Here is a 14,897-nt window from a genome sequence, read left to right on the forward strand (position 1 = left end):
AGGTCCTCAGCTCTGCTGCCTTTGCAGCATGGCCCCTGGGGATGACAGCTCCCGGGGGAGGACTCTCCCAAGAACCTAAGATCAAGAAGCTGTTTTGGAAAGACATTCCAAGGGAGTGAGGTCAGCAGAGCGGAGAAGGGGGCGGGAGGGAGCTGGATGGGGAGAAGGTGAACTCCCCTTGGTGGAAGATCCTGGAGAGGCAGGGCTGAGGTGGGAACTGCTGCCGCAGCGCAGGAATGTGGGGAAAGGAGGAGATAAAGATCCCACTTCAGAGGGAGCTTTGAACCCGGAGCCTGCCAGGGAGAGTCGATGAGGAGCAAACATTTCAAGCATCTTCTGAGCAGCTCTTTTATAGCTCTTGGATTGGGAAGCAGAGATCGATCTGCCTGCTGCCTTGGGCAGCCACACTGACTGCTCTGTGTGTCCTGACGTGCCTCTGACTGATGCCCCCCAGCTGGCATCCCTCTAACTGATGTTCTCCCGATTGATGTCCCCAAGTGCCATGGGTTGAGGAACACCTCCAGGGATGGGGACTCCACCAGCACCACCTCCCTGGGCAGCCTCTTCCAGCCCCTGATCACTCTTGCCGGAGAGAAATTGTTCTTCATGGCCAAGCTGAACCTCCCTTGAGGCAACCTGAGGCCGTCTCTAGTCCTGGTCCTTGTTGCATGTGAGAAGAGCCGAACCCCCCCCGGCTCCAGCCTCCTCTCAGGCCCTGCCACAGCCCCACAAGCTCTGCCCTCAGCCTCCTCTCCTCCTGCCTCACTCCCCCCAGCTCCCTCAGCTGCTCCTCCCCAGCCTCTCCTCCAGACCCTTCCCCAGCTCCGTTGCCTTTCTCCAGGCCTGCTCCATCTCCTCATTCTTAACCCAGCCCAACTCAGCTTGGCTCATGCAAACCCTCCCTTACCTTGCTCCCTGTTCCAAAACCAGTCTCAATCCCTGAGCTAAGACCCACCTCAGCCCACCCTTTCCCGACAGGACACAGGGCTGATCCCAGAGCTGCCAGACCCTGGGTGAAGCCCCTCTCTGTGCTGCCAAACCCTTCACCTTCTCCTTGCAACATCTTCCCTCCAAGCAGCCTTACACAAGCCACCAGCCCTTGGCTCCTGGAGGCAAACCCCAGCTCGCAGGGTCCCGGGAGAATCAAGTTGCATCCTGCCCCTTGAGCGCAGACCTCAGCGACTTGTCCCGATCCAATGCTAATTCCATGACTCAGAGCTGCTGGCTTTGGCGGGGAGGAGGGTGGGGGGAGGGAGCTGCCTCACTCCGTTACTTTCCTGCCTGCAAACAATGCATTTTTCAGCGCCCCGCCGCAGCCGAGGTGTGTTTGGCAGGCAAGTTGCTGCAAGGCACCTCCAGCCCTGAGCTCCTGTGCCAAGTTTTCCAAGCAGATAAAAGAGGAGGCTCCCGACCTCTCCCACCACAGGGGTTTCTGCCTTCCTTTGCCCTCTGCTCCTTCCCTGCTGCTCAGCTTTCGTTCGCCAGCCTCGGTTGGGCTTTTTTGGGGCTGTTTTTGGTCCTCTTCTGCTCTTTGCATTTCCACCTGAGCAAAGCCACCATGAGTCGTATCTCTTTCAGGTCATCTACTGGAGGGGGCATGAGGGGGTTTAGTTCAGGCTCTGCTATCGTAGGAGGTGGCAGTGGGGCCAGAAGCAGCTTTAGCTCCGTCTCTGTCTCCAGAGTTGGAGGAGGAAGAGCTGGAGGTGGAGGAGGCTTCGGCAGCAGAAGTCTCTATAACATGGGGGGAAGCAAAAGGGTCTCCTACAGCTCGGTTGGAGGAGGCCTGCGGAGCGGAGCCGGTGGTGGCTACGGCCTTGGTGGAGGAGCAGGCTTGGGGTTTGGCTATGGTGCTGCAGCTGCACATGCCTTTGGCGTAGGAGGAGTCGGTAGCAGCTATGGGCTGGGCAGTGGATTCGGGCTGGGAGGTGGTGGCTTCGGGGGTCGAGGTGGCCCTGGGTTCCCTGTGTGCCCCCCCGGCGGCATCCAGGAGGTGACTGTCAACCAGAGCCTGCTGGCACCCCTCAAGCTGGACATCGACCCCGAGATCCAGAAGGTTCGGACCCACGAGAGGGAGCAGATCAAGACCCTCAACAACAAATTCGCCTCCTTCATCGACAAGGTGAGAGCTTAGGCTTGGCCCTCAGGCTGCGCCTGGGCAGGGCAGGGCAGGGCAGAGCAGAGCAGAGCAGAAGAAGCTTCCCTTGGCCATAAGGGACCTGCCCGAGCCAAGCCAAGCCCAGCAGCGAGCAGCGAGGGCTGGCTGGAAACCGAGCACCAAGCTCCTGCGGCTCCTGTGGCAGAGCCTCCTTCTGTTGAATAACTAAGCCCCCCCAGCTCCCGGTTGAACAACTTAACCCCCCCCCTTCCTCCCTGCCAAGAGCAGCCCTGGGGCTGGATGGTCTTCTGCTGGCTGTAAGGAGGCAGAGCACAGTGAGCTGACACCAGCTTAAACCAGTCCTGCGGGCTGAGAGCGGAGCAGGGCTCGGAGCAGCTCCTCAGGCTGCCTGCTCCAGGAGCCTCTCTAAACATTTTGCCTCCCTTGGGATGGCTCTGAGGACTGTGGTGCCCCAAATGCAGCTCCAGGAGGCAGCTCTTGGCCTCACTTTCCTGTGCTGAAACGACCTCTCTTTCCCTCTCTGTGTTGTCCCCTTGGGCTTCAGCACCTCCTGCTTGCTTTTGTTTCTCCCCACCCCAGGTGCGCTTCTTGGAGCAGCAGAACAAAGTGCTGGAGACCAAATGGAGCCTCCTCCAGGAGCAAGGGCACACAATCACCAGGAAGTCCCTCGAGCCTCTTTTTGAAAGCTACATCAACAACCTGAGGAGGCAGCTGGACAGCCTGACTGGGGAGAGGGGAAGGTTGGACACTGAGCTGAGGAACATGCAGGACATGGTGGAAGACTTTAAGAACAAGTAAGGAAATGGAGCTGGGCACAGCAGTGGTTGCCAGAGGGGGGAAGGTCAGGGCAGGTGGCTCCTGCTGCACCTTGGGCTTGCACTGGGCTCTTCTCCCAGGCTGCAAAGTGAAGAGAGAGAAGCAGAACTTGGGCTCAGGATTAGCTCTGGGAAGAGGTTTTGGTGCAGAATGCACCCAGCTGTGGGAAGCTGCTCCAGGCTAAGGGAGGTCATGGTCTGGGCCCTTGAGTCTCCCAAAAGGCAACACCCAGAGATGGAAGGAAGTTGTCCCTCGTGAGCGTCATGGACCTGGCGAGAGGGAGGCAGAAAGGGTAGGGTTGGAAGGGAGCTCAAAGCTCAGGCAGGGGCAGGGACACCTCCCACCAGCACAGGCTGCTCCTGCTCCAGCCTGGCCTGGAACACCTCCAGGGAGGAGGCAGCCACAGCCTCCCTGGGCAGCTCTCCTCAGCCTCACTCCCAACAGTTCCTTCCTCCTCTCCCCTCTTCAAATCATTGATCCCTCAGCCTGCCCCCTCCAGCCCTTCTCCCCACTCCCTCCCCAGCTCTCCTGGAGCCCTTCAGCTACTGCCAGGATGCTCTAAGCTCTCCCTGCAGCCTTCTCTTTTAGCCCCAACTCCCTCACCCTGTCCTCAGATCCTGTAGGATCTTCAATAGCTTCAGATCCTTCTTGTGCCCTCTCCTCTCCCTTGCTCCTCATCCTGTCAGTACAAACTCTCCTCCAAAGTCCCTCCCCAAAGCCATGAGCTGCCAGCTCCAAAATTCCTCCAGGCTCTCCTTTTGCCAAGGAAATCTTGGTCTGTGCAGAGGGTTCCAGGCCACCTGTGCCTGCTCAGCCCTGATCCCACGAGAGATGCTGGGATGTCTGAGCAGTGCCAAAGAAAATCATGTCCTTGGGGAAGGGACAAATCCCATCCTGAGACGAGGTGCCTGGGCAGGAGGGATGAGTCATGGCAGGGCCACGTCAGTTGGCATCTGCTGACTGTGAGGGATCTCAGGTGGTTTTCTTTAGGTGAGGCTGTTTCACTTGGCCAGAGTCTGGTGAGAGCAACATCTCCAGCCACAGCCTCCCCAGCCACAGCCTCTCCAACCTAAACCTCTCCAGCCACAGCCTCTCCAACCAAAGCCACCCCAGCCACAGCCTCTCCTCCCCAGCCACAGCCTCTCTGGCCCCAACCTCCCCAGCCACAACCTCCTCAGCCATAGCTTTTCCAGCCACAGCCTCCTCAGACACAGCCTCCCCAGCCCCAACCTCCTCAGCCATAGCTTTTCCAGCCACAGCCTCCTCAGACACAGCCTCCCCAGCCCCAATCTCCTCAGCCACAGCCTCTCCTCCCCAGCCACAGCCTCTCCAGCCACACCCTGCCAGTCACAGCCTCCCCAGACAGCCTCTCCAGCTAAAGCCTCTCCAACCTCTCCATATTCAATCAGACCTGGCCAAGTGCAGACCTGATCAGAAGCCTCTGGAGCTGTATTTGTGTGGCAGAGCTCAGCCCACACGAGGCAAAGCTTTTGGGGTGGGGGACGTGGGGAGGCAGCAGTGGGAGCTGCTGGGAGGGGCAGGCAGGAGCTGCTTTGCTGCCCCTGGGTGCACCTCAGGACCTGTTGTGCCTGTTCAAGGCCAGAAGGGACAAGTCTGGGTGTTGGAGCTCCTTGTCTGGGGGAAGAGGACACTTTTGTCTTTCAAGTCTAGTTGGTTCCCAGTCCCCCTGGCTGCTTCCCACTCCTTCCCATGTCCTCCTGGGGATCCATCTGCAGGGATTCCTCTGCCAGTGCTGGAGGGACTGGCAGGGACCTGCCTTTCAGAGCTGGGATTTGGCCTCAAGAGCTGACTTGTTTGGTTTGCTTTCCAGCTAAGCCCTGCCCTGTTTATCTGATGAGAAGATGTTGCTCAGAGCTACACAAAGTTCCTCAGAACCCAGGTCTGGGGCCAGATGGATCTGCTCTTGCCCAACCACGGCTCGAGACTCACAGCCTAATTGGCTGCTTAATTAAGCTGCTGCACTGCCCTCCCTAGGGAGGAACAAGACCAAATGTCAAATGGCTCCATCAGGGTAGAGCTGTAGAGAGTGAAGCTCTGCTGAGAGCCTTCTGGAGAGCTTTGCCTGTGGGCAAAGGCCACCAAGAAAACCTCCTCCTGCCTCTGACCCTCCACACTTTGACTTCTAAAGGCAGCGATTAGAATCTGTCCACTGCAGCCAGAGCACATCAGGGAGCTTCAGAGCCAGGGAGCTTCTCCTCTGGCCCACAGCTGGGATTTGGGTGGTCCCATCTCTGCTTCCCCTCCTGGCTTTTCCCTTTGTTGCCCCCCAACCTCCTCTTCCTCTCTGCCCCTGACAGATACGAGGATGAGATCAACAGGCGCACCGGGGCCGAGAACGAGTTCGTGGTGCTCAAGAAGGTTGGTGGCCTGGCAGCAGAGCTCCCTGCAGCCCTGGCAGAGCTGGGGGCAGCTGAGGGCCCTCCAGCCTCGTGGCTGGGCCAGGCTGTGACTCTGGCATGTCTGGGAGGAAGTGTTGGTCCTCCTGAGGCCATGGCCTCCTCCATGCTCATGTTTTCTGTGGACAGCTCCTCCAGCTGCACTTCCACTCCTGTGGCTCAGTCCAGTTCTGCCTCTGGTCACATCCCCATGGGTCAGGTCTTTGTCCTCTGCTCAGCAGCCTGGTTCTGGCTCCCAGCTGATGCCAAACATTGAAAACAAACCCCCCAACCCCAACACTCAACCCAAAAATGTGAGAGGAAGCCTCAAGAGCTCCAGACCTGGAGGCAGGAGTCCTGCCAGGGTGCTGAAGCCTCTTTGGCTTTTGGCTTCCCTCTGACCCTTTGCTTTTCATCCCTGCAGGATGTGGATGGAGCTTACATGAACAAGGTGGAGCTGCAGGCCAAAGCAGATGGGCTGGCAGACGAAATCAACTTCCTGAGAGCTCTCTACGAAGCGGTGAGCAGTCAGCCAGCCACGCCCAGCCACACCCAGCCCCACCCTGCCCCACCCTGCCCCACCCAGCCCTGCCCAGTTCCATGCTGAGCAGCTCACCATGCCCTGCAGCTCTGCCCACTGTGATCAGTGCTCTTACAGCACTAGGAGAGGAGGTGGCCACTGCCTGCTCAGCTTGGGGTAGGGTGGGGCTTGGTCCCCTTGCCCTGGTATCAGTGATAGGACCAGAGGAGATGGCCTCAAGTTGCACCAGTTTGAGGAGTCAGGCTCTGGGGCAGGCTGGGAAGGGTGGAGGCAGGGATGGATGGATGGATGGATGGATGGATGGATGGATGGATGGATGGATGGACAGGTGGGTGGGTGGATGGATGGGTGGGTGGGTGGATGGACAGGTGGGTGGGTGGATGGATGGGTGGATGGGTGGATGGATGGGTGGATGGATGGGTGGATGGAGGGATGGACAGGTGGGTGGATGGATGGATGAATAGCTGAATGGAGGGATGGATAGGTGGACGGATGGATAGATGGATAGGTAGGTGGGTGGATGAAAGGATGGATGAATAGATGAATGGAAGAATGGATAGGTGGATGGAAAGGTGGATGGGTGGATGGAAAGATGGATAGGTGGGTGGGTGGATGGATGGAAGGATGATGGATGGATGAGTGGATAGATGGATGGACAGGTGGGTGGATGGATGGATGAATAGGTGAATAGAAGGATGGATGGATGGGTGGAAGGGTGGGTGGATGGATAGATGGAGAACTGAGGTGTGGGGAGGAAAAGCTGCCTCATGGCTAAGCCAAAAAGCTGGAAGCATCCCACAGTGGTTGGGGATCCTCCCACCACCATGGAGGTCTCTTCTCCTTAGTATCAGGTGATAGAAGGAGAGGAAATGTCCTCAGGTTGTCCCAGGAGAGATTCAGTTTGGCCATGAGGAGCAATTTCTGCCCTGCAAGAGTGGTCAGGGCCTGGCCCAGGCTGCCCAGAGAGGTGGTGGAGTGCCCATGCCTGGAGGCGTTCCAGACCTGTGTGCCCATGGCACTTGTGGCCGTGGGTTGGTGGCTGTGGTGGGGTTGGCTTGAAGGTTGCACTGGATGATCTCTGAGGGCTTTTCCATCCCAAACAATTCCGTGGTGCTATAAGACAGGGAAGGGGAGAGAGAGCTGGAGCCGGAGCGAGGAGAAATGCAAGATGCTGGCTCAGCAGAGAGGGCTCCTGAGCCACCCCTGCAGGGCCTCCCCCACCCCGGCCCCCAGAGCACTGATTTAGCCTTTCTGCACCTCCCACAGGAGCTGTCCCAGATGCAGCAGCAAGTGTCTGACACCTCCGTGGTGCTGTCCATGGACAACAACCGCAACCTGGACCTCAACAGCATCATCGCGGAGGTGAAGGCGCAGTACGAGGACATCGCCAACCGCAGCCGGGCGGAGGCTGAGGCCTGGTACCAGAACAAGGTGGGCAACCTTAGCTGCCTGAGAGAGCCACCAAGGTGCTGAAGGGGATGGAAGATCTCTCTCCTGGGGAGAGCCTGAGGGAGCTAAGGCTTGGAGCAGAGGAGGCTGAGAGGTGACCTGAGGAGTGGTCACAAGTATGTGCAGGCTGAGAGCCAGGACAGAGCCAGGCACTGCTGGGTGATGCCCAAAGCCAGGACAAGAGGCAGTGGTGGCAGTTAAGGCTTAGGCAGTTCCATGTAAACACAAGGGGGAACTTTCCCCCTGGGGGGTGACAGAGCCCTGGGACAGGCTGCCCAGGGCAGGGCTGTGGAGTCTCCCTCTCTGGAAATGTTCAAAGCGGAGCTGGACATGGTCCTGTGTGACCTGCCCTGGGGGCTCCTGCTCTGCCAGGGGTTGGACTGGGTGAGCCTTTGATCTCCCTTCCAGCCCCTGGCAGCCTGTGAGCCCGAGTGCCACTTGGATTGCTGCTGGGTGGCAGGGCTGGGTGGCAGGAAGGGCCCCAGCCTTACAGCAGAGATGTTTGTGTCCTCTGCCCGCTGCAGCAGGCTCCTGCCTGCAGGTCCCTTGTGGACCACTGCTCTTGACCCACCTCCTGGTGGGACCAAGGCTCAGGATCTCTCGGTGCATTCACCCCTGGGAGATCTGCTCTCAGACACAGAGTTCCTCTCCTCCCCTCCTCAGCAGGAGCTGACCACCCAGAGGTGCTTCTCTGCAATGCACCAGCTGCATGCACTGTCCCCGGTAGGAGGTGCCCAAGAAACCTGTGGCCATGGCACCTGGGGACATGGCTTAGAGGCCATGGTGGGGTTGGGTAGAAGGTTGGACTCAGTGACCTTAGAGGCCTTTTCCCACCCAAGCTGCTATGAACTAGGGCCAAGAGCTACCACTCCATGGGCAGATGCCCCAGGGAAACAGCATCCTCCATCCTCCAGACCTCAACCTTACAGCCTCTCGACCCTTCCCTGAGCCCCCCTGAGCCCTGTGGTGCCTAAGCAGCACTCTCCAGTATCTGAAGGGGGCTACAGGAAGGCTGGGGAGGGACTATTGACAAGGACTTGGAATGGCAGGAGGAGGAGAAACTGCAGAGGGGAGATTAAAACTGGAGGTTAGGAAAGGGTTGTTGGCAGTGAGGGTGGTGAGACACTGGCACAGGTTGGGGATGGTGAGACACTGGCACAGGCTGCCCAGGGAGGTTGTGGAGCACAGAATCACAGAGTGTGACGAAGGATGATGACCTGGATGATCTCCAGAGCTCCTTCCCATCCCTCACCATTCCAGGAGACCTTTGGGTAGAATCTGTCTGATGACTTGGCCAGGCTGATCCCAAAGGGCAGAGCTCCCCCATGGTTGGACTGGTGGAGGTGTGGGATGGAGGGAAGCCAGGCACTGGGAGCACTGGGGAGGGAGGGGGGGGCTGAGGGATGCCCTTTCCTGCCTCATTTTATGCCTGTGGCAAGAGAGAGCCCAGGCCTGCTTCACCCAGTGCAGGAGAAAACTTCCCCGGGGGATGTGGGGGAAGAAAATCCCTCTGGAGCAGTGAGGAGCTGCAAACCTACCTCCTGAGACAGCCCTGGGCACCCTGGGCAGTAGCAGCAGGAAAAGATTTGGGTTACAGGGGCCAAAAATCACTTGGGAGCTGCCAACCCACCCTCTGAGGTAGCCCTGGGCACCCTGCACAGCAAAACAGGCAGATTCTGTGCTCCACATCCTCCCTGGAGGTGTTCAGGACCAGGCTGGATGAGGCATTGGGCGACCTGCTCTGGTGGGAGGTGTCCCTGCCTGTGGCACAGGGGGGTTGGCACTGGCTGAGCTTTGAGCTCTCTTCCAACCTAAACCATTCTGTGGTGCTATGAATTTATTGCTCCCCTCTGCTGAGACCCCATCTGGAGCACTGCACCCAGCTCTGGAGCCCCTGGGACAAGAGGGAGATGCTGGAGCCTGTCCAGAGCAGGGCCAGGAGGATGCTCAGAGGCTGCAGCAGCTCTGCTGTGAGCACAGCCTGGAAGAGTTGGGGCTGTGCAGGCTGGAGCAGAGGAGGCTCCCAGGGGACCTTCTTGTGGCCTGCCAGGAGCTGAAGGGGGCTCCAAAAAAGCTGGGGAGGGACTTTTGAGGCTGTGAGGGAGTGGCAGGAGTGGGGGGGATGGAGCAGAGCTGGAGGGAGGCAGAGTCAGGCTGGAGGGGAGGAGGAAGTTCTGCAGCATGAGGATGGTGAGAGCCTGGCAGGGGCTGCCCAGGGAGGGGGTTGAGGCTCCATGGCTGGAGGGGTTTGAGGCCAGGCTGGGTGAGGCTGTGGGCAGCCTGAGCTAGGGCAGGGTACCCTGGGCACGGCAGGGGTTGGCACTGGCTGGTTCTGTGGTTCCATGGCTCTGTGGGTCTCTGATTCCATCTCTGCCCCCCCAGTACGAGGAGCTGCAGGTCTCCGCCGGGCGCCATGGGGACGACCTCCGCAACACCAAGATGGAGATCTCCGAGATCAACAGAGTGGTGCAGAGGCTGCGCAACGAGATCGAGAGCGTCAAGAAGCAGGTGGGAGGGAGAGCTCCTGCGCAGTGCCTGCCGCGGGGCAGGCTGCGAGGGGGAGGCTGGGCAGGCCTGGCAGAAAGAGACAGCTCCTGGCACCGCAGCAGGGTTGGCAGGTCGGGGTTTGGGCTGCGGTTTGGCCACCTCTGGCTTTGCCCACCAGGGAAGGTCCCTGAGTGCCAGGCCATGCTGTGAGAGCTGCCTGCTGCCAGGCAGGGAAGCGGAGAGCTGCTGGGGAGGGAAGCTGATTGCTGCCAGGTTAGCCCAGCTGAATGCTGCCAGGTTAGCCCAGTTAGGAGCTGCCAGGTTAGCCCAGCTGGGAGATGCCAGGTTAGCCCAGCTGGGAGATGCCAGGTTAGCCCAGCTGATTGCTGCCAGGTTAGCCCAGGTGGGAGCTGCCAGGTTAGCCCAGTTAGGAGCTGCCAGGTTAGCCCAGTTAGGAGCTGCCAGGTTAGCCCAGCTGGGAGGTGCCAGGTTAGCCCAGCTGAGAGCTGCCAGGTTAGCCCAGCTGGGAGCTGCCAGGTTAGCCCAGTTAGGAGCTGCCAGGTTAGCCCAGCTGAGGGCTGCCAGGTTAGCCCAGGTGGGAGCTGCCAGGTGAGCCCAGATGATTGCTGCTAGGTTAGCCCAGCTGGGAGCTGCCAGGTTAGCCCAGCTGGGAGCTGCCAGGTTAGCCCAGCTGATTGCTGCCAGGTTAGCCCAGCTGATTGCTGCCAGGTTAGCCCAGCTGGGAGCTGCCAGGTTAGCCCAGCTGATTGCTGCCAGGTTAGCCCAGCTGGGAGCTGCCAGGTTAGCCCAGCTGATTGCTGCCAGGTTAGCCCAGTTAGGTGCTGCCAGGTTAGCCCAGCTGAATGCTGCCAGGTTAGCCCAGCTGGGAGCTGCCAGGTTAGCCCAGCTGGGAGCTGCCAGGTTAGCCCAGTTAGGAGCTGCCAGGTTAGCCCAGCTGATTGCTGCCTGGTTAGCCCAGTTAGGAGCTTCCAGGTTAGCCCAGCTGGGAGATGCCAGGTTAACCCAGCTGAGAGCTGCCAGGTTAGCCCAGCTGGGAGCTGCCAGGTTAGCCCAGCTGGGAGCTGCCAGGTTAGCCCAGCTGATTGCTGCCAGGTTAGCCCAGCTGGGAGCTGCCAGGTTAGCCCAGCTGAATGCTGCCAGGTTAGCCCAGCTGGGAGCTGCCATGTTAGCCCAGCTGAATGCTGCCAGGTTAGCCCAGCTGGGAGCTGCCAGGTTAGCCCAGCTGGGAGCTGCCAGGTTAGCCCAGCTGAGTGCTGCCAGGTTAGCCCAGCTGGGAGGTGCCAGGTTAGCCCAGCTGAATGCTGCCAGGTTAGCCCAGCTGGGAGCTGCCATGTTAGCCCAGCTGAATGCTGCCAGGTTAGCCCAGCTGGGAGCTGCCAGGTTAGCCCAGCTGGGAGCTGCCAGGTTAGCCCAGCTGATTGCTGCCAGGTTAGCCCAGCTGGGAGGTGCCAGTTTAGCCCAGCTGAATGCTGCCAGGTTAGCCCAGCTGGGAGCTGCCAGGTTAGCCCAGCTGATTGCTGCCAGGTTAGCCCAGCTGGGAGGTGCCAGTTTAGCCCAGCTGAATGCTGCCAGGTTAGCCCAGCTGGGAGATGCCAGGTTAGCCCAGCTGATTGCTGCCAGGTTAGCCCAGCTGGGAGCTGCCAGTTTAGCCCAACTGATTGTTGCCAGGTTAGCCCAGCTGGGAGCTGCCAGGTTAGCCCAGCTGGGAGCTGCCAGGTTAGCCCAGCTGATTGCTGCCAGGTTAGCCCAGCTGGGAAGTGCCAAGTTAGCCCAGCTCAGCTGTGTGCAAAGCATCGAGGTGGAGATGCTTCTTCCCTTGGACACCTTCCTGCTGACCCATCAGGAGCTTTCAGTGCCATGCTGGAAGCCACCAGCCAGTGCCTACCGTACCACAGCACCACTCTGGGGCAACCCACGTTAACCAAGGGTCTCTTCTCCTTGCTTGCAGTGTGCCAACCTCCAAGCTGCCATCGCCGAGGCAGAGGAGCGCGGGGAGATGGCCCTCAAGGATGCCAAGTCCAAGCTGGCAGAGCTGGAGGATGCCCTGCAGAAGGCCAAGGCTGACCTGGCCAGGCAGCTGCGCGAGTACCAGGAGCTGATGAACGTCAAACTGGCTCTGGACATCGAGATTGCAACCTACAGGAAGCTGCTGGAGGGGGAGGAGAGCAGGTGAGGAGAAGCAGATGGAGCTGCTGTGTGCTGCTCTCAGAGCAGGGCAGATCTCCCTGGGCTCCAACCCAGGGGCTGGGGCACCAAGTGAGGGAGAGCAAGGGCAAAGGGGGGGTTGGTTTGGGGCAGGTTTGCTCCTCCAGCTCTTGGCACCTCAAACATGAGAAGTTCCCTCCCAGCTGTGATAGAAACACAGCCCAGCCTGGGACAGCCCTGGCTGAAGGGCACAGCAGCCTAACCAGATGGCCTCAGTGGCTGGCATCACATCTGAGCTGTGCCTTGGCACCATTGCCACAGGGTCAGGGAATGGGTTGGGCTGGGAGGGAGCTCAGAGCTCAGCCAGCTCCAGCCCCTGTCATGCCCAGCAACAGCTCCACCAGCACAGGCTGCTCAGGGCATCAGCCAGCCTGGCCTGGGATGGTGCCAGGGAGGGGCAGCCACAGCCTCCCTGAGCAGCCTGTGCCAGCCTCTGCCCAGCCTCACTCCCAACAACTTCTGCCTCCTCTCCTCTCTCCCTCTCCCCTCTCCCAGCTCCAAGCCATTGGCCCTCTCCTGCCCCCCCCAGCCCTTCTCCCCACTCCCTCCCCAGCTCTCCTGCAGCCCTTCAGCTCCTGCCAGCCTGCTCCAAGCTCTGCCTGCAGCCTTCTGCTCTGCAGCCTCAGCAGCCCCAACTCTGCCAGCCTGGCCCCACAGGGGAGCTTCTGCAGCCTCTGCTGCTCCTGCTGGCCTCCTCTGGAGCCTCTGCAGCACCAGCTCCAGGTCCTTGTGCTGCTGGGGGGGCCCAGAGCTGGAGGCAGTGCTGCAGGTGGGGGCTGAGCAGGGCAGAGCTGGGGGCAGAATCCCCTCCCTGTGCTGCTGCTCTCCCTGCTCCTGCTGCAGCCCAGCACAGGGAGGGCTTTGGGCTGCCAGCGACCAGTGCTGGCTCCTGGGCACTTTGCCCCCCACTGCCCCCCCCAAGTCCTTCTCCTACTGCTCTGGAGCCATTCTCTGCCCAGTCTGGATTTGTGCTTGGGGTTGCCCCGACCCCGCTGCAGATCTTTGCTCCTTCTCTCTGCTTTGCCGTCTCGATTCACTTTCCCTTCCCCAACAGACTCGCCGGAGAAGGAGTCGGAGCCGTCAGCGTCTGTAAGTATCTCTCCCACCGCTTCTTTACCTGTCCTGCTCATTGCCCCCCACACACACCCGGGGCGATGCTGCAGGACCCCCTCCCCTCCCCCTCCCTTCCCCCCCCCACTCGGGGAGCCAGCAGGACCCTGAAGCGAGGCTCTTGCTGTGTCCCCCCGCAGCAGTGGTCAGCAGCTCCAGCGGGCTGAGCTACGGCGGCGGCGGCGGCATGGGCACGGGCATGGGCATGAGCATGGGCGGGGGGCTCGGCATGGGCGGCGGCGGCGGCGGCTACAGCCTGAGCAGCGGCGGCGGCTTCGGGGGGAGCTCCGCGTTCGGCGGGGGGCTCAGCTACGGAGGAGGCAGCAGCACCTTCAGCTCCGGCAGCAGCCGAGGGGTCAGCTCCAGCACGGGAGGCAGCGTCAGGATCGTTTCCAAGACCACCACCAGCAAAAAGACCATCAGATAAGGGGGGGGTGGCTGCGGGGGTCCTCCCCAGCGCCTGCTCCCTGCCTCGCCGAGGCGAGCGCTGCCCTGCGCTGTAAATAGCTGCGCTTGAGCTTCTCCTGCCGCCGCCCTGCAGCCGCCCCGGCCCGGGGCAGCGAGGGCGGACAGGACCCCACTGCCACCATCGGAGCACCAGAGGTTGTGACCGGCCACGGACAGGGCTCTGGAGGGCTGGCATGGACCCCCTCACCCCCTCCCCACCCCGGGGTGGCTCTCTTTGAGCACAGTCCTTGCTCTTGGGCGTTCTTTCCCCTTCTCTGCTGTCCCCTGGGCTCAGGCACTGAAAGAGAAGTGGGAGCCCTTCAGCGGGGTGGGGGCAGTCACTTTGGTCTCCCCAGTTTGCTCTCAAACGTGGGGGACAACCTGGTGAGACCAATCCTGGGTCCTCAGCACTGCAAACATCTCCCAGGTGCCCCCAGAGCCTCTGCCCGGCGCCGTCACAACCTCCCAAACGGTTTGGATTGCAACCAAAGAGTTTCTTCTCCCCAGCCCCTTCTGTCCCCTCAGGCACCTGTGGGAGAGGTTTTTGCTTCCTTGTTTCTAGCTCCTTGTCCTCACGGCTGCAGCCTCCTCACTTCCAGGCCCTCTCTGGTCCAATAAAGAGCATTTCTCATTTTTAACCCTTGCTGCTTTGGGGCTCTTTGTTTTTCCCCTCCTGACCTGTGCTGTGCCACAGCTGCAGCTGAGACTCCCTGCAGGAAGCACTGGAGAAAGGATCCTGGGATGGGGAAATCAACTCCAGTCTGAGGGGCAGGATGGAAAGGGTGGAGGGGTGGGTGGGTGGATGGAGGGATGGGTGGAAGGAGGGATGCATGGGTGGATAGATGGGTGGGTGGATGGGTGGGTGGAGGGATAGGTGGAAGGAGGGAGGGATGGATGGATGCATGCATGCATGCATGGATGGATGGGGGGATGGGTGGATGGATGGATGGGTGGATGGGTGGATGGATGGGTGGGTGGGTGGATGGGTGGATGGATGGGTGGATGGAAGGATGGATGGATGGATGGGTGGGTGGATGGATGGGTGGATGGGTGGATGGATGGGTGGGTGGATGGATGGATGGATGGATAGAGATATGGGGAGGAAAAGCTGCCTCATGGCTAAGCCAAAAAGCTGGAAGCATCCCACAGTGGTTGGGGATCCTCCCACCACCATGGAGGTCTCTTCTCCCTAGTATCAGGTGCTAGAAGGAGAGGAAATGTCCTCAGGTTGTCCCAGGAGAGATTCAGTTTGGCCATGAGGAGCAATTTCTGCCCTGCAAGAGTGGTCAGGGCCTGGCCCAGGCTGCCC

The 14,897-nt window shown here is 60.3% G+C and overlaps 1 protein-coding gene across 1 annotated transcript; it reads left to right on the forward strand.

Moving 5' to 3' along the window:
• The first annotated feature begins 1,441 nt into the window (after positions 1-1,441).
• On the forward strand, positions 1,442-14,226 carry LOC135174427 (keratin, type II cytoskeletal 5-like). The gene is made up of 9 exons (XM_064141695.1): positions 1,442-2,119; positions 2,696-2,910; positions 5,251-5,311; positions 5,753-5,848; positions 7,136-7,300; positions 9,701-9,826; positions 11,775-11,995; positions 13,086-13,120; positions 13,282-14,226. The coding sequence occupies exons 1-9, from the start codon at positions 1,559-1,561 to the stop codon at positions 13,566-13,568; spliced, it is 1,767 nt and encodes a 588-aa protein (XP_063997765.1). The 5' UTR covers positions 1,442-1,558; the 3' UTR covers positions 13,569-14,226.
• Positions 14,227-14,897: the final 671 nt, after the last annotated feature.

Source organism: Pogoniulus pusillus, unplaced genomic scaffold (genome assembly GCF_015220805.1).
Source record: "Pogoniulus pusillus isolate bPogPus1 unplaced genomic scaffold, bPogPus1.pri scaffold_64_arrow_ctg1, whole genome shotgun sequence".
Taxonomy (NCBI): Eukaryota; Metazoa; Chordata; class Aves; order Piciformes; family Lybiidae; genus Pogoniulus; species Pogoniulus pusillus.